Raw genomic sequence first — 22,419 nt, forward strand, 5'->3', positions numbered from 1 at the left:
GAATGTGTCTACCAAATCTGTTATACTGTACTCTCCCAAGGGTTTAGTTCAATCAATCAATCAATCATATTTATTGAGCGCTTACTATGTGCAGAGCACTGTACTAAGCGCTTAGTCCAGTGCTCTGTATACAGTAAGTTCCCAATAAGTACAATTGATTGATTGATTGGCTTGGAACCAAGGTCAGGTACTGTACTGTTACTAAAATCCCCCAGGATCCCGAACTCTGACCACCATAGATGAATGAAACCATTTGGTAGCCTAGTTAAAGTATAGCCCTTGGTTGGGAGGCTGAGGACCTGAGTTCTTGTTCTCATTCTGCTCCCAATTAGCTGTGTGACCTAAGGTGAGGAACTTAACCTCTCTGTGTCCCTCTTTCCTTCTGTGACCAGGAGCTTGTACCTGCATCCCTTCCAAGCGCAGTGGCTTGGAGGCTGAGCATGATGATGTTTGTGAGGCAGGTGGGAGAAAGGCTAGAGATCACTCTCCAGCTTTATTTGTACCGAGTCTGGCTCAGAAGAAACTTGGGCTCAGGGGACCCAGACATCCAAGAGGGTGATAAATACCGCTACTCAATTGACTGGCTGATGGCGGACCCCTCCGAGGCCTCGTCCCTCTCCCATCCAGCACCCTGGTCCAGCAATGCCCACGCCCTCTCCCCATCACTGAAACTAGGCGTCCTGCACCCGTGCGTCTTGCTGTTTAAGCCAAGGGTGAGGAGGTGGTGTCTTGGGACCCCGACCTTGGGCCCAGCTGCCCAGGGACCCTCCCTGTGAGAAAGAGGAGCAGACGGGTCAGCCCAGCACCAAATCCACTGGCACTGTTTATTTATAAATGTACATGGACTAGAAAAGCGCTTAAATTTTTAGACAACTTTTTTCCTTTCATTCCAGAGGCGTTTTAGAATAAATATTGTAAATGAAGGTTAGTGAAAGATGAGAAAATGCATCTCCCTGCCTACTGTTCCCCACCGTGGCATTTCCCTAGACGAGGCTCAGCCCTTGTGGCTCCTGCAGATGGTTGCAGCTCCCTGGGCATCTAAAAGTGGGGGGTGGGAGGAGGAGGAGAGTGGTCAGTTCTGGGGGTCTGAGGAGTGAGAGACACACAAGAACAGGAAACAATTCACTTTTGGAACATCTGTGAAAAGAAAACTCAGGCTTTGCAGTCCTGTGGAGTTGAGCCATGGTTCAGGTGGCAGCGGTGTTCTGTCTCTGGGTGGGAAAAGGGGTCCTTTTCCCCTCCCCTAAAGATGGGAGACAAGGAAGGGTCGAAAGGGGGTGTGGTTGCTCAGTGGCAAATGGACACAGGGCAGGCCGGCATCCACTTGACCCCACGGGGCCACCCATGCGGATCGGACAGAAGCGGTTGGCAATTAGAACATAGACTGTGCCAGCAGCAGGGACTCCTAGCAGCACACGTGTGTCTTGCTGCTGGAGGAGGCAACATTGTCGTTGGCTTCGCTCAGTGCTGGGGGTGCGAGGGAGGGCGGCGGTGGGTTCTGTGCATTTTGGCGCTGCTGTCTTCCCTCCTTGGGCCGCCACCCGTGTGTTCTAAGGCACAATTTTTGTGAGAGGACGTGGAAGTCCCAGAGAGAAGTAGTGCTGCTCCCCAAGACCTGACCTCCCTGACCGTATAGCTGAACTCTCACTCCACAATCCCTCCCTCAGAAGAGATTGCTCAGTTCACAAAGAAATCCCCCCAGGATTCCCATCCTCTCCCTTCCACCACAGCACCCCCAGCCAGGCCAAGGACTCTGCCTTCTCAACAGGACCTCCTTGGCATTCAATTTACTGGGGCTTCCAGACCGGGTAAACAGACTTCCTCTCCCCTTAAAGAAAGGGGTAGGGATGGGGCTGTGCTCTCTGACCCTGCCACCCGCTTGCTCTCAGTTGGCAGAACTCCATCCCGGGAACAGTCGGTGGAGTTGGCCAGATCGCTCTGGGAAAGACAGGGAGATGAACAAAGTCCTTGTGGCTGGAACACTGACCCAGGAATGGCGTGGGACGGATCCCAAACCACTTCCCTGATAGCAGCCTGGGGGAGGGGAGGAGGGAGAGGAAGGGAGGGAGGGTCTGCACCTCCCCTTCCCCAGCTCAGGGCTGCTGCTTTCCCCAGCTGACAAACAGAGGGTCAGCAAATCTGGCCATGGCTCTACTTCCCTCTCCCGGGCACGTTCCCGGCTTGGGGTGGGCGGCTGGTCAGCCCCTGGTCCAGCTTGGTTTTCTCTTTCCAGCCCTAGAGCCCTCTTGGAGTGGTAACATATCAGCAGGACATCTCCCCCTTTGATGTGGATGGATCCTCAAGCAGATTGCCAAAGCAGCGCCTTTGTGGAAAAAACAGCCAAGGGGGTCGCTCGGGGTCAGAAGTTGTCGGGTGGGACGTTTAGTGTTTCACGGGCGTTAGTCTGATGCTCCTGGGACGCAAGGAGCTATAACAGTTCTGTAAACGGAGTGGGTTTAGTGTCTAGAAATGTTAAAACTGAACGGCTTATTGCATCTTCGACCATGTTAACGATGACCCCTTCGATTCGAACCACGCCGGCCCCGCAACTCCCGGCCAGCAGAAATGTGTGGTCACAGGCATCGGGGTGGAGCTGGGCGTTGAGCCCAATGTGGAGGCCAGGAGCTGGGGGCATGACCATGTGCAGGTAGGGACTCGAGTCACAATGTTGTGGGCTGTCCGGCACCTAGGGGACATGAAACCAGAGGTCCATTAGTGGGAGAGCCAGGCTCAGCCCTGCCCTCTGGGGAAGAATTTACACCTAGCCCACATGGCCTGCCTGGAGGAAGTCAGGGTTGGAGAGGGGAGCTATCTCTGACCATCTCTTCCTCCCTTCAAAGCCTTACTGAGAGCTCACCTCCTCCAGGAGGCCTTCCCAGACTAAGCCCCCTTTCTCCTCTCCTCCTCCCCATCCCCCCTGCCCTACCTCCTGCCCCTCCCCACAACACTTGCATATCTATTTGTACAGATTTATTACTCGATTTTACTGGTACATATTTACTATTCTATTTATTTTGTTAATGATGTGCATATAGCTTTAATTCTACTTGTTCTGACAATTTTGACACCTGTCTACATGTTTTGTTTTGTTGTCTGTCTCCCCCTTCTTGACTGTGAGGCCGTTGTTGGGTAGGGACCGTCTCTATATGTTGTCGACTTGTACTTCCCAAGCGCTTAGTACAGTGCTCTGCATGCAGTAGTGCTCAATAAATACGACTGAATGAACGAATGAATGACCATGAAGGTGGGTGTCCAGGAGGGCAACTGGCACACGGGCCCTCCAAGTGTACTGGTTGCCCCTTTACAGACAGCATCCCAGCTGGGGGAGCTGACCCTTTCACTAATCCGGTAGCAGGGAAGACCCACTGAGGACAAAGGTACAAAAGAAACTGTGGATTGGAAGTATCCAAAGGAACCTCAGTATAAATCCCCATTGGCAGGGCAATGTTGATCGAAGGTGCCACATGAGATGAGGGCTATGAGTGGCCGTTTTGGCTGAGGGCATACCCAGAGCTGCTGAAGGGGAGCTCAGCCCAGAGGAAGGGTTTTCCCACACGGTGAGGCTATTAGGATTCCCAGCATCTGATGCTGCCACTGGGAAAGGCCGGAAGCTTCTCTCTTCACCCTTGTCCTTTCCTCATTCCCATGGTGCTGCCCTGTTGGAACCAGCTGGGTCTGTGGGCAATCTGGGCGGGGGCTGTGCCTTCCCCTTTGTGTAGGGCCTGGAGGAGGTGCCCGGCAGGCTCTTGGTACCGAGGGCAATGGCAGTGATGTCGGGTGCTCCAGAAGTCAGCAATCTGTGACTCAGGACAGTGAATGCTGCCTGGAGCTGACCCGCCAGACAGAGACTCCACAGGCCTGTAGCCACATGCTGCATCTCTGCCCATCTTCTCACTCGTTGCACTCCATAGGAACACACCAGGCAGGAGCGAGAGTGTGCGAGGGGTTCTGTGCAAAGCCCCAGGGCTAAAATCAGTTCCTCTGTGGCCAGACTTGGTCTTGGTCTTGGAGCCCATATCCCTCCTACCATTCCTTTCCAAACTCCTTGAACGAGTTGTCTACACGCGCTGCCTAGAATTCCTCAACAACAACTCTCTCCTCGACCCCCTCCAGTCTGGCTTCCGTCCCCTTCATTCCACGGAAACTGCGCTCTCAAAGGTCACCAATGACCTCCTGCTTGCCAAATCCAACGGCTCATACTCTGTCCTAATCCTCCTCGACCTCTCAGCTGCCTTTGACACTGTGGACCACCCCCTTCTCCTCAACACGTTATCTGACCTTGGCTTCACTGACTCCGTCCTCTCCTGGTTCTCCTCTTATCTCTCCGGTCGTTCTTTCTCAGTCTCTTTTGCAGGCTCCTCCTCCCCCTCCCATCCTCTTACTGTGGGGGTTCCCCAAGGTTCAGTGCTTGGTCCCCTTCTGTTCTCAATCTACACTCACTCCCTTGGTGACCTCATTCGCTCCCACGGCTTCAAACTATCATCTCTACGCTGATGACACCCAGATCTACATCTCTGCCCCTGCTCTCTCCCCCTCCCTCCAGGCTCGCATCTCCTCCTGCCTTCAGGACATCTCCATCTGGATGTCCGCCCGCCACCTAAAGCTCAACATGTCGAAGACTGAGCTCCTTGTCTTCCCTCCCAAACCTTGTCCTCTCCCTAACTTTCCCATCTCTGTTGACGGCACTACCATCCTTCCCGTCTCACAAGCCCGCAACCTCGGTGTCATCCTCGACTCCGCTCTCTCATTCACCCCTCACATCCAAGCCGTCACCAAAACCTGCCGGTCTCAGCTCCGCAACATTGCCAAGATCCGCCCTTTCCTCTCCATCCAAACCGCTACCCTGCTCATTCAAGCTCTCATCCTATCCCGTCTGGACTACTGCACTAGCCTTCTCTCTGATCTCCCATCCTCGTGTCTCTCTCCACTTCAATCCATACTTCATGCTGCTGCCCGGATTATCTTTGTCCAGAAACGCTCTGGACATATTACTCCCCTCCTCAAAAACCTCCAATGGCTACCGATCAATCTGCGCATCAAGCAGAAACTCCTCACCCTGGGCTTCAAGGCTCTCCATCACCTCGCCCCCTCCTACCTCACCTCCCTTCTCTCCTTCTACTGCCCAGCCCGCACCCTCCGCTCCTCCACCACTAATCTCCTCACTGTACCTCGCTCTCGCCTGTCCCGCCATCGACCCCCGGCCCACGTCATCCCCCGGGCCTGGAATGCCCTCCCTCTGCCCATCCGCCAAGCTAGCTCTCTTCCTCCCTTCAAGGCCCTGCTGAGAGCTCACCTCCTCCAGGAGGCCTTCCCAGACTGAGCCCCTTCTTTCCTCTCCCCTCGTCCCCCTCTCCATCCCCCCGTCTTACCTCCTTCCCTTCCCCACAGCACCTGTATATATGTATATATGGTTGTACATATTTATTACTCTATTTATTTATTTATTTATTTATTTTACTTGTACATTTCTATCCTACTTATTTTATTTTGTTGGTATGTTTGGTTCTGTTCTCTGTCTCCCCCTTTTAGACTGTGAGCCCACTGTTGGGTAGGGACTGTCTCTATGTGATGCCAATTTGTACTTCCCAAGCGCTTAGTACAGTGCTCTGCACATAGTAAGCGCTCAATAAATACGATTGATTGATTGATTGATTGAGTCGAGGCTAGTCTACTTTCCCCAAAGATCACTGGCTCTCCCTCTGCAGTCCAAGGAAGCAGGACTGTGGGATCACAGGCAAATGCCACGCCACGCTCCCTCTCAAGGCTGAGCTATCCTCCGTTGTACCAGCCACAGAGCTGAATAAACGGGTAAACCCCTGCTCCATCAGCACTCCATTGGGTCAAACCCTCTCTCTGGTGCGGCGCCCAGCAGGAAATCACTGCAAGGTAGGGGGCCTGCAGGCATTTCTCACTTGCCCTCTCCAGGAAGGCTAGGCGGCAGACTGGCCAGCTCCCTTGCCCCTGAAACTCCAAACCTCATCAAAACCCAGGGGTCCCAGGGGCTTTGGCCTTTTCCCGGCTGCACAGTTGGAGCAGCGATGGGCCCGTGCCCCTCCGCTGCAGCACCTGCCTGTGAGAAGACAGGGCAGAGGCTTTTTGGAACTCCTGAAGAGTTGCCGTTCCCTGTCCTCCAGAGGTCAGCGGGGCCAGCCCCCTGTCTCGGGCCAGTGAGTGTCTGCTATTCCCTCTAGGGCCGGGCAGGCCATCACCCTCTGGTGAAGATGTGCCTAACTGCTTCTGTGGCCGCATCAGGCCCCCTCAATAAGGAAGCAGCAGGTAATGTGTCTTCTGACTCCTTCTGCTGCCGCATCAGACCCCCTCAGTTGAGAAGCAGCAGGTAATGTGTGAAAGAATGTGTCTTTCTAGACTGCGAGCCCACTGTTGGGTAGGGACCGTCTGTATATGTTGCCAACTTGTACTTCCCAAGCGCTTAGTCCAGTGCTCTGCACACAGTAAGCGCTCAATAAATGCGATTGATTGATTGATTGATTGATTGATTGATTTACCAAAGGGCAGGTTGCAGCTCAGATTGGCACGAGGGGACAGCAGCTGGGCAGCAGCGCCCCCTGGTGGCAAACGCCAACAGGACCGGACCCTCCTTAAGGTCAGTAAAACTGCAGAATGATCAATCAGGATTTGTTGAACATTTCCTATGCGTTTACCACTGAAATAAGTGCTTGAGGAAGTTCAGTAGTTAGTAGACATACTCCCTGCCCTCAGGGGTCTTACAGTTTAGTGGGGGAAGGCAGGCGCAAAATAAATTACAGGAAGGAAGAAAAAGTGTTCCATTTCTACAGGCAGGGAGGAAGTTTTGTTCAAGAGTGCAAAAGTGTTGAGAGAAGGAAGGGTGTGACCCAGGAGGAAGAAAAATTAGTCAGGGCAAGCCTCCTAGAGAAGGTGGGATTTCAGAAGGCTCTGAAGTCCAGGAGAGCTGTGGATTGTCAGATTTGAACGGGAAGGGAGTTCCAGACAGGGGGTAGGGCGTTAGCAAGGGGGTTATATGATGGGTAGAAGAGTTGCGAGAATGAGGCCTAAAGAGACGGGGAGCTTGGGAGGAACACAGAGTTCAAGCTGGGGTGCTGTGGAGAAGAGAGTGGAAAGGTAAGAGGAAGAGAGCTGATGGGCTGCTTTGAACCCAAGGGCCGGGAGTTTCTGTTTGATGCAAAAAAGAAAGGGCAACCATTGGAGGCTTTTAAGGAGTGGGGAGATTGATGTACGATGGCATTTTAGAAGGTTAATCTGAACAGCAAAGTGAAGTATGGACTGGAGGCCGGAAAACCAATGAGGAGGCTTGATACAGGAATTTCGCTGGGCTAGGACAGGGGCCTGGACAGCGGGGATGGCTGGATGAAGATGCAAAGGCAGATTTTGGAAATATGGTGAAGGAGACAGTGACAAGATTTAGCAACAGATCAAATATGGAAATTTTTCAAAAGCCTCCGATGGTTCCCCTTTCTTTTTTGCTCAAAAGCAAAAGCTTTAGGGAGCTTATGCCTCATGGTTTCAATGTTTTAATAGCTGCTGTGGTCAGACACTGGGGCCCTGGGAGTTAGAAGTCTGGCATTATTAGTGGGAGCCACGAGGGAAGAAAGGTAGTCTTGTTGCACTGACAAGGGGACTATGGTACAGGAGGGTGAATCTGAGGAGTCAACCCACTCTACTGCACAATCTTGAGTGCTTAGTACTGGGCTTTGCATACAATGAATGCTCAATAAATGCCTTTAATTGAAGTGGCCGATGTTGGCCAGCATCCAGATTTACACCAGCAGTGCTCTGGACTTGAGTAGAGGAATCCTACTCAAGTGGTGATCCAGGACTGGAGAGAGTGAGTTGGGTTCAGTGGGTAGAATGGGGCTGAGGATGTGCAGTTGTGCAGCAAGAGGGAAGAGGTGATGGAGAAAGTCTTGGGGGGCAAAGAAGAGGGAAGGTCTAAAGAGCAGGGTATCTGTGGGAAGGAAGGACTTGTTGGGCAGGTGGGTGAGGAGGTTGTGTTCAGAGAGTGGGATTTCAGAGTTTGTGAGGTTAGTGACTCGTGGGGTGCTGGATCCAGTATGTGGAGCAGAAGCTTGCCAGAGTTGAGAAGTGAGAGGAAGTGGGTGGCTGAGGGAGCATTGGAGAATCAGAGAAGAAAGGAGACAGAAGCCAGGAAGTAGAAGACTAAGAATCCGACCTGAGTGATAGGGTGGGAGACTAGGGATTCTAAAGAGGAGATGGGTTAAAAACCTGGGTCTGAGGGTCCACTGGGTCCATTCCTCCCCTCCCAACCTCTTGCCCAGGGGGAGGGAGGGGCAGAAAAGCCATCATCTCATCCGCCCCAACTGCCAGGACACCCACATGGGAAGTGATGCGAACAGGACAGCCTGCCGCTGAAAAGTCAGAGCCAAAAAAGCTCCAGGCCTGGAGAGCCTCATGCTCACTCACTTCTGGAGCGGATGTAGCAATCGTTGCAGGTGAGCAGGCCGTTTCGGATCCGGACATCTGTCCCCTGCGCGGCATCGCCGAGCTGCCCCCTACACACTCCACACTGTGGGCAGAGAGACGGGAGATAGACAGGAAGTTTCTGAGAAACCCGGCCCCGGACCACCGCCTCCTCCTTGCCACCTCCCCGCAGCTGAAGAGGGGGCTAGGGCTCGGAGATTCTGGGCTGTGGGGAGGAACCAAACCTGGCTCCTTGGTGATGCTTCTCTTCCATTACCCCCCACCACACTGGCTCAGCCCAGACAAGGGGATGGGGGGCCTCTGGGAGGGCTGGTCCCCTCCTCTTCATGTACTGGCTGTCTGCTCATACTAGATGCCATTTCCTGGGGTTTTCACCCGGGAGGGGGAAGGGAGGATGTAAGGGGTGGGTCTGGACTCTCCATATTTCGCTGCTTCCCAATCCAACCCCCTCAGCTCTCCAACACGTCCAGTACGCTGTGGCCAGACTGACCTGAGGACACAGAAGTCACTCATAAACACCCTGCCCCAGGTCCTGAGAAGCATTTCCAACGTGTGCTGGGAGACAGCGTGCGGAATGCTCAGCGTAAACCATCACCACGACCACAAACACAACTCGAGTCCCGGTTCCCCTGCCTGAGGAATACCCACCCCATTCCCATATGTAGAGTCCTCCAGGAGGAGACAGGTCAGTGCCATGCGGCAGCATCCTGGAAGTCTGAGCAACCCTGCTCACCCCAAGTGGAGAAAGAGACTAGAAAAGGAGAGCAGTGCAGCCTACTGGATAGAGCATTGGCCTGAGAGTCAAAGGACCTGGACTCTAATCCCAGCTCGGCCTCTTGCGTGCTGTGTGACCTTGGGAAAGTCACTTAACTTCTCTGTGCCTCAGTTCCCTCATCTGTAAAATGGGGCTCAAGACTGTGACCCCATTTGAGACAGGGACTGCGTCCAACCTGATTAACTTGTATCTACCCCAGCGCTTGGAACAGTGCCTGGTACGTGGTGCTTAACGAATACTGTAAAAAACAAAGTGCCTCTAAAAACTGCCTACCTCCCACAGACTTGGCTCTCCAGGAGGCCGGCACTACTGAGCTACATGCTTGTGGTAGGGAAAACAACCAGAAGAGAGACCGGCGCTCAGGAAAGAATCATCAGTGCCTTGTATTGCCAGGATGTTAAGTGAGGATGAAAATCATTATCGGTCGACAAGGTGACCAGCTCCACTAATTCATGACCCAGCAGGCAAGCGCAGTTCATGTCACTGGTCCAAGTGAGTCCAGGCCACAAACCCAGGGTACAGGGTACAGAACAGTGCCCAGAAATAGCTCTCAGCAGGGGTTTGCTTTAAGAAAGGTGGACACTAGTATTGGGCTGGCCAATCTCCCCAGAGCTCTCAGAGACTGTCTGGTGGTGCTATGCCATCCCGACATGTAAGTGTGTTGCCATCACTACATGCCTGTGTGGCCCCCCACAGAGGTGACGAACGTTTCCACTGCCATTGTGGGAGTGCCAACACAGGACATACCTATTAGAGAGTGGGCAATTTTGACACCAAAATGTCAGTGATACCCACACAGGCAACAAGGTATCGGCGTGCAGAGTGCTGGCCCACCCCTCTGGAGGGGACATGCCAAACCTCCTGCCTCCACCCGATGGTATCACCTGTACAGGCTGGGCACAAAACACTGGTGGCCCCATGCCACTCGAAGGCGGGCAAGCTGGACATGCGTTCCCCGGGGAAGAGCCCGGACCGTTGGCAGGAGAGTCCGAAGAGGGAGCCTGACCCTGGACCCATGCCCACGTACCCTGAAGCAGTGGAGATGGAAGTACAGGTGGAGCGTGTCGATGATCATGGCTGCTCCTTTGCCCAAGGGAAGGCCACAGGCAGAGCACAGCTTCTTCCCACTGACTGACCTGGTGGGGAGAAACACATTAAAGGCCGTCAGGAGGCCAGCGAGTGGCAGGCTGAGGCAGTGGTCAAGCCGGGGTCTGACAAGTGTCTGCAGCAGGGTGGAGAGGAAGGAGAGGATCTGGGAAATGCGGAGGAAAACCGACAGGATTTAGCAACAGACTGGATGTGAGCCTTAAAAGAGGGAGGAGTTGAGGATTATGCCAAGGCTCTGGGTTGAAGTGATGGACAGGAGGGTGGAGGTGGTGTTGACTGTGAGGTGGACAGGATGTGAGAAGCTCTATAGTGCTCAGTCCCTAGCCAGTCGTTGCCAAGGGCCTTGCTCTGGCCCCTGGGAGGAAGAACTGGTTCTCCCTGCAGGTTTCCTGGCTAGTCTTGAGGGGGCATTATCCATCACCCCAAGCCCCATGAGCTTCTTGTCCTGGCTGACTCCCTGCCATCCCCCAGGCTCCTCTCCTCTCTTCCTTCACAGCCACGTGGGGACTGGGGGTGGGCGGGGGCGGCTGTCTCGCCAGGAGAGGCGCCAGCTGAATTCCATTATTAGATTGTTGGTTCCAGCCATCATAATCACCGCCCTGGCACGGACACGGCCAGGCCGATGTGCAGGACTTCACCCTGGCCTGGCCCTGGGCCTGGTCCAGCTGGAGGCTGAACTGGGTGGCAGTAGTGGGGAGAGGAACGAGATGGCGGGGGAAAAGCCAGTATTGATACTGGTGTCTCAGCCAACAATCTCTTTCCTATTCTTTCCCCTCCTTCCCAACTGTTTCTCAAGAGATCTCCCACTTGCCCTCTAAACTACCCTCTCTGACACCTGTCCCTCTGACTCTACCCCCTCTCACTTCTTAAACACATCTGCTCCCATACTCCTCCCTGGACCTCTCTCCTCCTTCACACCTGCCAGGCCACAACTCTTCCCATCTTGGAAGCCCTTATGAAACTGCATCTCCTCCAGGAAGTCTCTTCCCTAATTAATTTCTCACGTCCTCCCCTCGCAACTAGAACTTGGATGCCCCCTTCTCTCTTCCCTTTTGCACATATTATATATGTTTCCTTCTACCCAAGCTTTCCAAGGGACAGGGTCCGTTTCTAATTCCCACTTGTGCATTCTCTCGCAGCACTTCCACACACAGTAAGTGCTTAATAAATATTATTACTACCTGTAATTGACTTTAATCTTTGTTTCCCCATCTAGACTGTCAGCTCTTTGAGGGCAGGGACCATCTCTGTTGTCCTCTCCCAAGCGTAGCAGAGCACCCCGCACACCATAAGTGCTTAATAAATAAGACATTTATCCTTTTCTCCCTCACCTTCAACTGCTCCTTCTCTTAGGGTGTCTTCCCCTCTGCCTTCAGATTCGCTCAAATCTCCCCCACCCCATCTCCTACTGCCTAACCTTTCCTAACTTCTCCCTCATCAATTCCCTTGCCCATTGCCTCCACCAGTCCTTTAACTCCCTTCTGAAGCCCCCTAGGGTCTCCTTCCTCCCTGAGTCCCTGACGCCTTCACCAACTAATGGAAACCATCCAATGTACTACTTCTACTTCCCTCGACACCTCTCATTCTTCCCAGCCATCACTCAGGGATTCTGCAGCCTGCTTTCAAAGTTTACTCTCTCTCATCCTGTCCCCTCATTTCTCTCCCTACTCACCCTCTCAAAACACTTGCTCCCACTTTTCTTCCTCCTCCTTTTTCCCTCCCTACCATCAACTGCTCACTTGCTCATGGCTCCTTCCCCTCTGACCTATCCACATCTCCCCTAGCTTATAAAGAACTCTGAACCCCAATGCGCCACCCAGCTATTGCTTCATCTCCCTCTTCCCACTCCTCTTCAACTCCTCCAACTGGCTGTAACACACCCGCTACCTCCACTTCCTCCCCTCCACCTCCCTCCTTGACCCTCCACAATCCTGTATCTCCCCTACTCTTACTGTCAGAAGCTCATCCATTCACAAGTCTATGCCAGCTCTAATACTCTCAAATCTACTTCTCCAGCACCAGACCCTAAAATCACCTTTCCTCTTATCTTTACGTCATGTTCAGCTGGATGTCCCATAAGCCCCTCACACTTAACATGTCTAAAACTAAATGACTTCTCTCCCCTTCTCTTACTTTTCCCACCTCTGCTAATAACACCGTCATCCCTACTGCCCAGAAGGCCCCAATCTGGACGTCAACCTCTATGCTTTACTGTCTTTCAGCGAAGCAGCATGGCTTAGTGGAAAGAGAATGGGCTTTGGAGTCAGAGGTCAGGGGTTCAAATCCCGGCTCCGCCAACTGTCAGCTGTGTGACTTTGGGGAAATCACTTAACTTCTCTGTGCCTCAGTTACCTCATCTGTAAAATGGGGATTAAGATTGTGAGCCCCCGGTGGGACAACCTGATCACCTTGTAACCTCCCCAGCGCTTAGAACAGTGCTTTGCACATAGTAAGCACTTAATAAATGCCATCATTATTACCATTATTATTATTTCACATTCACTCTACTGCTAAATCCTGACAGTTCTTCCTCTACAACATTTCTGTGATCCACCCAAACTGCCACCGCCCTGGTCTATGCTCTTGCTGAAATCTAGCTAGACAACTGCATCAGCCTCCTCCCTGGTCTTCTGGCCTCCCTGCCTCCAGCTTCTCCCCCGACTGCAATCGTACGACACACTCACTGCTGTGCGGACCATTTTCTTAAAGTATCGCTTGGCATGCATCTCCCCTCTCCTCACAAGCAGCCAGCTAGAAGGCTCTCCAACAGCTTTCCCCATCTTACGTCTCCATTCTCTTCACCCGCTCCTTTCCTGCTGCTGCACCCGCTAATCTACCAGACCACAGTCTTTCCATCTTCAAAGCCCTCCTCCTCCTCCAACAAGCTTTTCCCAATTAATTCCCTATATCCCCGCAGCCATTCTTCTAGTGCATCTGTGTTTAAAGGGGACAGACTTGGGAGTCTGAGGTTGTGGGTTCTATTTCCGGCTCTGCTATTTGGTCAGCTGTGTGACTTTGGGAAAGTCACTTAAATTCTCTGTGTGTCAGTTACCTCATCTGTAAAATGGGGACTAAGACTGTGAGTTCCACGTGGGACAACCTGAATACTCTGTATCTACCCCAGCGCTTAGAACAGTGCGTGGCACATAGTGAGCACTTAACAAATATCATCGTCATTATTATTATTAATACCATCATTATTATCCCTATCCTCACCAACTGGATACATTCAGCTGTGCAACCAGTTAGTTATCTGTTATGTCTTTATGTCTGTCTCCTCCATTACAGTGGAAACTGTAGTGCGCCACACTTGGCGGGCGCTCAATAGGTACCATGGCTACTACTTATTGTAAGCACCCAAAAAGAGGCCAGTGCCCCAGAGGCTACAAATTGCCCTCGGTCCTATCTGACCTGCTGGGGTGGTGTGGGAGAGGGGCGCCTGGCTGTGGTGGGGTGTGTGGGTGTGTTTGTGTGTGTCTGTCTCACCTGCTGGGTGACTGGCCTGGGGGCGTGGGAGAATTTGGCGATGGCAGTCCAGCTCTGAGCCTCTCTCCGGGGTTCCTCCTGAACAGGAAAGAAAGTGAATGTTTGACCCCTGACTTTCATGGCCTCCACCCTAGCAGGGCGAGCCAATGGTTCATTTGAAAGGATGTGTCAAGTGAGCCTGGGGTTCTGCCCTCCCCCACCAGGCTGCTTGGACCAGGGACTTCAAAGGTGCAACCTCCCCCCAGTCCAAAATGATTCCATTTTGTCCAGGCCAATTTCCCTGAGCGCTGCCTGGAGTGGGAGCCCGGCAGCCCACTGGCCCTCCCCAAGGTTGCCTCCACCCACTCTGCGCACTCCCCGTAGAGCTGTGGTCCACAGTCACCCTCACCTCCTCACTTCTCCAGGGGTGTTGGGCTGGTGGTTGACCCCCATCTCCAGCACAGCCCCTTCCTGTTTCCCAGTTGTGGCAGGTGGCAGAGTCCTCGTTGCTTCTGAAGCCAAGGAAGGGGGCTTGGTCACCGTGGCGGGAGGGAGAGTGGCTGTGGTCCACCTGCCCCCCTCGGACATCACCACCCTGAGGGCGGGATCCAGCTGGAGATGTCATCCTCATCATATGAAAGATTTTTTTCCTCCCACAGTGACTTGCCAGAGTCCCACTCCCATGCCAGAGGGCCCCTGAGACCAAGGGGAAAAGAATGGCGTGCTTACCTGGGGGCAGTGGCATCGGGCCAGGGGATGCCCGCTCCATTAGGGTTGGGCTGGGCTCCTGGAGACTTTCCGTGGGCAGAGGAGTCTGCAGCCCTGGGGAGCTGGTTCCTGTGGTCACCCTGCTGATCAAAGGACCAGACTTAATTTTTACTTTTGGTTTTTCTGTTTTTATTTATTTATTAAGTGCTTACTATGTTCCAGGCACCATACTAAGCACTGTGTTAGATACAACCTAGTCAGGTTGGATACGATCCATGTTCCACGTGGGGTTTACGGTCTTAATCCCCATTTTACAGATGAAGGAACTGAGACCCAGAGAAATGAAGTGACTTGTCCAAGCAGCATGGCTTAGTGGAAAGAGCACGGGCTTGGGAGTCAGAGGATGTGGGTTCTAATCCCAGCTCCTCCACTTGTCTGCTGTGTGACCTTGGACAAGTCACTTAACTTCTCTGTGCCTCGGTTACCTCATCTGTAAAATGGGGATTAAGACTGTAAACCCCATGTGGGATAATCTGATTACCTTGTATCTACCCTAGCACTCACAACAGTGCTTGGCACATAGTAAGCGCTTAACAAATACCATGAAAAAAAGAAAAAATGGTCACCCAGCAGACAAGTGGCAGAGTAGGGATCAGAACCCAGGTCCTCCTGATTCCCAGGCCCGTGCTCTATCCACTAGGCCATGCTGGCTCTTGGCCCCACCAGAGGGTAACGTGCCAGTGAGGGTGACACGGCAGGGGCAGAGCAGGTGCCACCCCATCATCCGGACAGTCTGGGGCAGCCCCAGCTGACCCTGCTGTACCAGGCCAGCACCCCCATGGCCCCCTCACCCCTGCCAGGGGCTGAGGTGCCAATCTGGTGGCACTGCATCCGCTGACCAGAAGAAGTTGCCGGGTGTGTGCTCAGTCCCTGGGCCTGCAGTACTGCCAGAAGCATCACAACACTGCAGAGGACAAGGTGTGGGGGAGACTGGAAGCTGAAGCCTGTTTTCAGACAGACTGCTTTCCCGGGGGGGCACACACGACCCTGTCTCTCTCCAGCCCTGCACTAACCTCCTCTCTCTGCTCCCGGACTCCGCTGCTCCGTCTGACGGCAACAGTTCTGCCCGCTGCTGCTGCCGCCTCCCCCGGGCTTCACCTTCTTGCTCTTCCTCGGGCCAGTTTCCTGGCACTGCCTTGTCCTGGGGCAACAGAGGGGGGAGACTGAACTGGCGAGGGCCCAGGGAACCATAGTGGGGGGAGGGTTCTGTGATGGCCCCCTCAGGTCCAGGCTGCCGAGCCATCAACTTCTCCAAAATGGACCGGATGGACTTCCCATTTGCCGCCCCAAAACCAAATCAAATGGAGAATCCTACTACTACTATAGCTAATTATTATTATTATTATTATGGCATTTATTAAGTGCTTACTATATACACCAAGGATTGTACTAAGCACTGGGGCAGATACAGGATAATCAGGTCTGTCTACATGTTTTGTTTTGTTGTCTGTCTCCCCTTTCTAGACTGTGAGCCTGTTGTTGGGTAGGGAACGTCTCTATATGTCACCGACTTGTACTTCCCAAGCGCTTAGTACAGTGCTCTACATACAGTAAGCGCTCAATAAATTCGATTGAATGAATGAATGAATGAATGAAAAGGTCCCACATGGGGCTCACAGTCTGCAGGATAAGTAGGAAGCAGCACAGGTGTTAAATCCCCATTTTGCAGATGAGGGAGCTGAGGCACAGAGAAGTTAAATGAGTTGCCCAAGGTGACATGGCAGGTATGCGGTAGAGCTGGGGTTAGAACCCAGATCCCGACGTTCAGGCCCAGGATCTTTCTACTAAGCCGTGCTGCTTCTAAGAACCCTCTCTCCAACCAGTCTCAATTATGAGGGTTATGGCTTATCTAGGACCCTTGCCCACCCTGCCATGCCTCACTGTAAGGGCCAATCAGGGCCTTTCCCTGCATATGGCACCGGCCCTCCAGGGGGGAGGGAAAGTGCACTGTCTCGCCCTGTGAAGGACAGGTTAGTCCCTCCCACACAGGGCACCCATAATTCCAGCTTCCTGCTGGCATAGAGGGACCGTCCCGTCCACCATAGGAAGAGCACTGGTAATTCGGGGTTCAGACCCAGACAGAGTAGCACTCTCGCCTGCCCCTCCCTCGCCACCCAGTCCTCCCACACATCCTCCCCACTTTCGGCCAGCCCTGACCAGCTCAGGTTCTGAGGCCCCAGTGCCTGTCCCACCCCGAATTTGGGCACAGAACCCCATGCCCCCTCTGCCCCAGCAGATCCACCGTCTCACCCCGGCCCCGGGCCCCTCTGTCGCCATAGATGAGGAGGAGGACAACTGATCTGCAGAGTTTGAGGACACCGACAATGGCACCACCGTGTCTTCAATTATCCTGCGCTCCTGGGGGCCGGAGCAGGATGAAAGAGTTGAATGTGCCCCAGATCCCACAGTCCCATAAAAAGACCCCCCTCCCCAAGTAGGCGAGGGCCTGTGAGGTAGTGGGGGAGGGGAGGCCTGCCATAGGTGGCTGGGGCAGATGAACAAGATGGCAGTGGTCACGGCCACCCTGGCTCTCCCTCCCACTGACCCCAGCCTGCCCTACCTCCTCATAGTATCTCTGCTCTTCCTCTTCCACCTCCCTCTGGGCCCGCTCCCATTCCTCTTTCAGCCTGTCCTGCTCCTTCTGGTACCGCTCCTGGGGGTCCAATAAAGCAATCAATCAATGATATGTATTGAGCGCTTACTATGTGCAGAGCACTGCTAATAATAATAATGATGATGATGATGATGGCATTTGTTAAGCACTCACTATGTGCCAAGCACTGTTCTAAGCACTGGGGTAGATACAAGGTAATCAGGTTGTCCCATGTGGGGCTCACAGTCTCAATTCCCATTTGACAGATGACGTCACTGAGGCACAGAGAAGTGAAGTGACTTGCCCAGGGTCACACAGCTGACATGTAGTAGAGGTGGGATTAGAAACTACAACATCTGATTCCCAAGCCCGTGTTCTCACTAAGCCATGCTGCTTCTCCACGCTGTTCCAAGCACTTGGAAGAGCACAGTACAAGAGAAATTAGCAGACACGTTCCCTGCCCATAATGAGCTTACAGGCTACAGAGTCAGATCTGCACTCGCTGCCCTGGGCCACAGGAGCCTCCCGGGGACCCAGCCGGCCAAGACCCTCTTTCCCCTTGCACCATCGCAGCCAGGCTCAAGGGCCCGACCCTCCCCGGAGCAGAGCTGGACAGCGGGGTGAAGGCGAAACGTCCCGGGTGTTCCCTGCCACCCCACCCCACTGGCCCCCAGCCCCACCTGCAGCCGGCGCTCCTGCTCCTGCTGCCAGCACTCCTGCCGCCGCCGCTCTTCCTCAGGGTCCCAAGGGCCGAAGCTAAAACGCTGGGAGCGAGGGGAAAATGGGTGGGGGGATTGGTCAGGCCACAGGAGGGCAAGCAGCCGACCGTGCCCGGCTGGCCCCCTCCCTGGGCTCCCTCCTGCTGACCGGCGTGGGACGCTGAACCCAGGGACTGAGCTCCCTGGTTGGAGCACCTAGGGACCTTGGTCTGTTCAGACTGGCCAAGGGTGGGCGCTGACCATCAAGGGGCCAGTGGCCCAGAGCCAATAGGGCAGAGACATCCATTTGGCAGTCTTTCCAGCCCACCCTCTAAAGCTCTCAGGTTCAGTTGGAGCCTTGGGGAATGAATCTGAGAGTCGAGCCTTAAAAACTGTTGGGGAACGCTGCCCTATCATCCACACCTGGGAGGCTGAGAACACTAGGCCCGTAGCACCACAGCTGGAAGCTTGGAGCACCGGCCCCGTTACCCCCAAACACCCAATCTGGTCCGAGTGGAATCAGCTCCATTCTCAAGAAGCTTCAGCTCCCCGAGGGCAGATCCCAGGTGAAACTGGGTCGATCAGAATCAAGGTCCCCAGAAGCTTCAGCTCCCTTCCTCCATCTAACCACTTTCTTCTCCTACTACACCCCAGCTCGTACTCTTGGTTCCTTTCAGACCAACTTAGCCACTGTGCCTTGTTCTCACCCCTCTCTCGACTGTCTCTGGTCCATGATGCCCTCCCTTCTGGCTGGAACTCTCTCCCCACTTCACATCCAGTGGCAGACCATGGCAGACCATCCAGCTCTCTATCTCCAGGGCCCTCCCCTCCTGAAATAACAACGGCTCTAGGAGGTCTTTCCTGACTAATCTGTTTCCCCACTACCACCTCTTCAGCGTTCCCGTGGTCACCTAAGCACTTGGGTAAAACTCACCCCTCCCACTGCACTTACACTCAGTTCTTTAATTCTGTTGCTTCCTTCTACCTGTAATTTACTGTTGTAATTGTCTCCCCCGCTAGACTGTAAACTGCTTGAGGGCAGGGATCATGCCTACCTACTCTGCTGTTCTTTCCCAAGCGCCCACTCCAGTACTCTGCACACAGTCGATAACTCAGCGACAACCAAGTCGGATGAGCTCTATTCTCGAGCCTGACCAGCAAAGGGGGCTCAAGGACCGGGTTCTTCGAAAGCTGGGCCACAGTAGCTCTCTACTGCAGCTTTCAAACCACTAGGAGGAGGCGGCCGCTTTACAGCCGGGGTTTTCGCGGCATCACAGTGCCCTGCCCAGGGTTGCTGCCCAACCCAACCCTCTGTACCCTCAGAACATAGCGGAGACGGTGGTTGCTGTACAATGTAACGAAAAGCCACCACCACCTTGTACCGCCGGTCACTGTCCCAGCCAAGCAGGGAGGCTTGTACCCTTCTCAAGGCTTCGGGGTCCATATGGCCCGGAGGTTTGGGGGTCTGGATTCCCCAGGGGCAGACGGGCTGCACGGGCACCGGCTCACGCACGTCCCCCCACCCCCAGCCAGCCCGACCAGCTCCCAGCACAGTAAGGCAGACAGTTACTCACTGGGGACTTCTCGTCGCCACTGGGCTCCGCTGCTGAAAGATGGAGGGGGGAGGAGGAGAAGATTGGTTCCATCTCAGTTTGTCTGGAGGCTTCTGCCCCCTTGGCTTGTCCCACATTGGGGGGGGGGGGGGGGCTGGGCCACATGGGGCAAGGGGGGCCTTCACAGCCACGAACACACCTGTCTCTCACCACCCGGCTCACCACAGGGCCCACCTGGGTGACACCCCTTGGCCACTGATGCCACACCCTGTTCAGGACCCCAGCATGCCTGGCAGCCTGACTGGAGGGGGCCTGGGCTGAGATGCTTGACTGCAATGGGGCGAAGCTGATCACGGGGCCAGGCCTTGAGTACAGGCCTATGGGTGCTCATGGGAGGGAGCCCGGAGGACCCCTGAGCACTTGGCTGGAGGGAAACGCCTTCACAGACCACCCCCTTCTATTTCATAGGATCCCAGAGGAAGGATGCTGTGGTGTCCAATTCAAGGGAGGGCTGCCCCCGACCAAGACTCTCGGTACCAGTGAGGGGGAGTCTTCTGGGAGAAAGTCTTCACTATCCACCCCCAACCCCCTGGGGCTCCTGGAAAGTCTGGTGGAGAGAGGCCACCTTCTCCCAGACTCCACTGTCTCTGTTTTCTGAGCAGAGGGGGCGGAAGCGATTTCTCAGAGCAGGTGTCTCCATAACCAAGGCGTCTCTCACCGTGCAGATCCAAATCGGGCAACGTGAGCTGTGGTGTGCCAGGCGCTCGGGGCGAAGATGGGAAGACCAAGCTGGCTTCAGGTTCGGGAGACTTTGGAGCTGCCGCCTGTGTATTCAAGTCCAGACCCGGTGTGAGACCCGTCCACCAAAGAAACAATGCCCTCGGGCCTCAGGGCATTGAGGAGTCAGAGGTGGGTCCAAAGGCATGACCTCAAAATGGTCCCCCCTCTGTGCCCCCGTTGGTAGTACTTCCCTCTCCCCGCCACCCCCATTCTCAGCCTCATTTTTCTCATTCAGTGCAGGCTGGGACAAGGCACTGCGCCGCTCTGGGCCTCTGCATGTGTAAGATGAGCCAGAGGTTGGAGGGGTGAAAGTAGAGTTCTGGGCTGGCCCGCTCTGGGGGAGGCTGCTGCTGCTCCCACGGTCCTAGGGCAGTCACCCATTGGGGCCAACAGGGTTCAGACCCCGAGCTTTCCAGAGGTGCCAAAACATCCCAGCTGCCCCAGACCGCTTGGTGCTAGAGTTCGGGGTGCCAGAGTTCCCTAGATCCAAGCCTCCCTGCCTATAGCTCCTTGTTTCTGAACCTCCAGGGTCCCTGAAGCCCCTTCCCCATGCCCCTCTCCAGGGCCAGTTCAGGCCAGCAGAGGTGAAACCCCTCAGCTGTCGGGTGGGGGTGGAGGGGGTGGAGGGGGTCAGTGAAGCTGGGGCCCCCAAGGCCCCCCCCTGCTCCTGAGGCAGTTTGGCCTCACCCAACAGCCTGGACTCTTAAAGGCCCCAACCTTGGGCTTTTCACCACACCAAACAGCTCAGGACACCTGGGAGACCAGGGGCCAGGACCTAAGGAGAATGGTGCAGAGGGATCAACGGCCCTGAGTGGTGCTGGGAAAAAACAGGGAGCCCAGCCCTGCTCATGTCTAGCACACAGACTCTGAGCCCCATTTTCATGAGTGAAAGGCCAGCTTGTGGCACCAAGCCAGGTTCCAGAAACTGACCTAGGCTGCTCCTGCCCAGCAGGCACACTGCTGGAAGGGCTGGTCCCCTTGGAGCCAGCAGCGTGGCCCAGTGCAGGAGCTTTTCACCCCAGGCCAAGCAACCCCCGGCAACCCCGCAGCCCCCAGGTGCGTTACCTTCTGCGACAGCACCAACTGGACTTGGCCGCAGGCTTCGCTGTCTGGTCCCCTGGCTGCATCTTGTCTCCCCACAGCGGTGGTGGCGTCCCGGGGCTGGCGGTGAGCGGAAAACTCCACCGAGGCTACGGTCGGGCTGGTGCACGTCACTGTCGTGACAAAGTGCTGGCGCTCTAAAATGGGCCCCACAGGAAGACAGATAGACCGACACTGGTGGGCACAGGCAGCCAGTGGCACCTCCGGGGTTCTGGCCTCCTCCTGCCCAGTTCTTCAGAGTGGCTTGGGGCAGGTTCCCGGGGAGGAAAGGTCTGTGGGGTGTTCAAACCCAAGTGGCCCTTCCCAACCTCGCTGCCGAGTTCACCGGCGAAGGAGAGACAGGGCACAAAGGGCCTTCAGAGGAACCAGACAGGCACGGCATTATGGCAGGGCCAACCTTCAGAAAACTCAAATGACAACATTTGAATCGTGGGGGGTGGTTAAATACTAATTTTCAAAGGACTTGGGTGATAAAAGTCGGGTCCACGGAGGTAAAAACCCTAAAGATCCAGCCTCTGTTGTAACCGCTTGCTTTCCTCTGAAACCTGGATGCAGAGGTCTAGGGGCAACCAACAGGGCAACCATCAGGAGGCCCAGGCTCCCGGCTTACAGAGTGACAGCATTGGAATGAATGCCAAATGACAGAACAGTCAGCGGGGCACCTGGAAGCTCGAAAAATGTTTAGGGAATATTTTTCTGGCTAAAGTACTGTCCTGGGAAGTGGAGTGAGTCTCTTAGGTAGGTGTGACCAACACAGGTTTGGAGTACAGACTATCTATCTGCCAATCTATTGGGGAGACAGTACCAACTGGGCAGACAGCCCCCCAGGTCTATCACACATAGGGTACATTATACCCTGGGGGTCATTGTTAGCCCTGGGCAAACCTGCCCATGGCATGATGGACATGGTTACTTCCAGAGAGCGCATCCTGCCCACCCTGGCACTGACGTCCAACACCAACCTGGGGAATTGGGTTTTGCCGTTGGCCTCCCCGCCGGTCCCCAACCCGTCTCGTCCTCCTGCCCACTTGGTTTCACTTCTCTGGTGGTGGCAACCTGCAAGACAGATTGTTTTTGGTCAGGCCAGGCTGACAACAGTCCGCCAGCCCCACCGGCAGGTCTGGATTGGGGCTTGCACGG

General features: G+C 54.6%; 1 protein-coding gene across 3 annotated transcripts in view; it reads right to left on the bottom strand.

Moving 5' to 3' along the window:
- Positions 1 to 794: 794 nt before the first annotated feature.
- The window catches only part of LIMCH1 (LIM and calponin homology domains 1), an 83,230-nt gene continuing 61,605 nt past the window's right edge, over positions 795 to 22,419 (bottom strand). For 2 of the 3 annotated variants that reach the window (XM_038769102.1, XM_038769101.1), the window contains 14 exons: positions 22,242 to 22,335; positions 21,244 to 21,416; positions 20,117 to 20,222; positions 19,420 to 19,451; positions 17,828 to 17,911; positions 17,115 to 17,207; positions 16,805 to 16,912; positions 15,568 to 15,695; positions 14,516 to 14,637; positions 14,196 to 14,298; positions 13,808 to 13,885; positions 10,242 to 10,350; positions 8,422 to 8,524; positions 795 to 2,686 (listed from right to left, as the gene is read on the bottom strand). In XM_038769102.1, coding sequence (XP_038625030.1) covers positions 2,661 to 2,686; positions 8,422 to 8,524; positions 10,242 to 10,350; positions 13,808 to 13,885; positions 14,196 to 14,298; positions 14,516 to 14,637; positions 15,568 to 15,695; positions 16,805 to 16,912; positions 17,115 to 17,207; positions 17,828 to 17,911; positions 19,420 to 19,451; positions 20,117 to 20,222; positions 21,244 to 21,416; positions 22,242 to 22,335 — 1,359 coding nt within the window. In that variant the 3' untranslated portion in view covers positions 795 to 2,660. The remainder of the gene's footprint in view (positions 2,687 to 8,421; positions 8,525 to 10,241; positions 10,351 to 13,807; positions 13,886 to 14,195; positions 14,299 to 14,515; positions 14,638 to 15,567; positions 15,696 to 16,804; positions 16,913 to 17,114; positions 17,208 to 17,827; positions 17,912 to 19,419; positions 19,452 to 20,116; positions 20,223 to 21,243; positions 21,417 to 22,241; positions 22,336 to 22,419) is intronic. The other variant, XM_038769103.1, reaches the window with a different exon arrangement.

The sequence above is a fragment of the Tachyglossus aculeatus genome, chromosome X5 (assembly GCF_015852505.1).
Source record: "Tachyglossus aculeatus isolate mTacAcu1 chromosome X5, mTacAcu1.pri, whole genome shotgun sequence".
Taxonomy (NCBI): domain Eukaryota; kingdom Metazoa; phylum Chordata; class Mammalia; order Monotremata; family Tachyglossidae; genus Tachyglossus; species Tachyglossus aculeatus.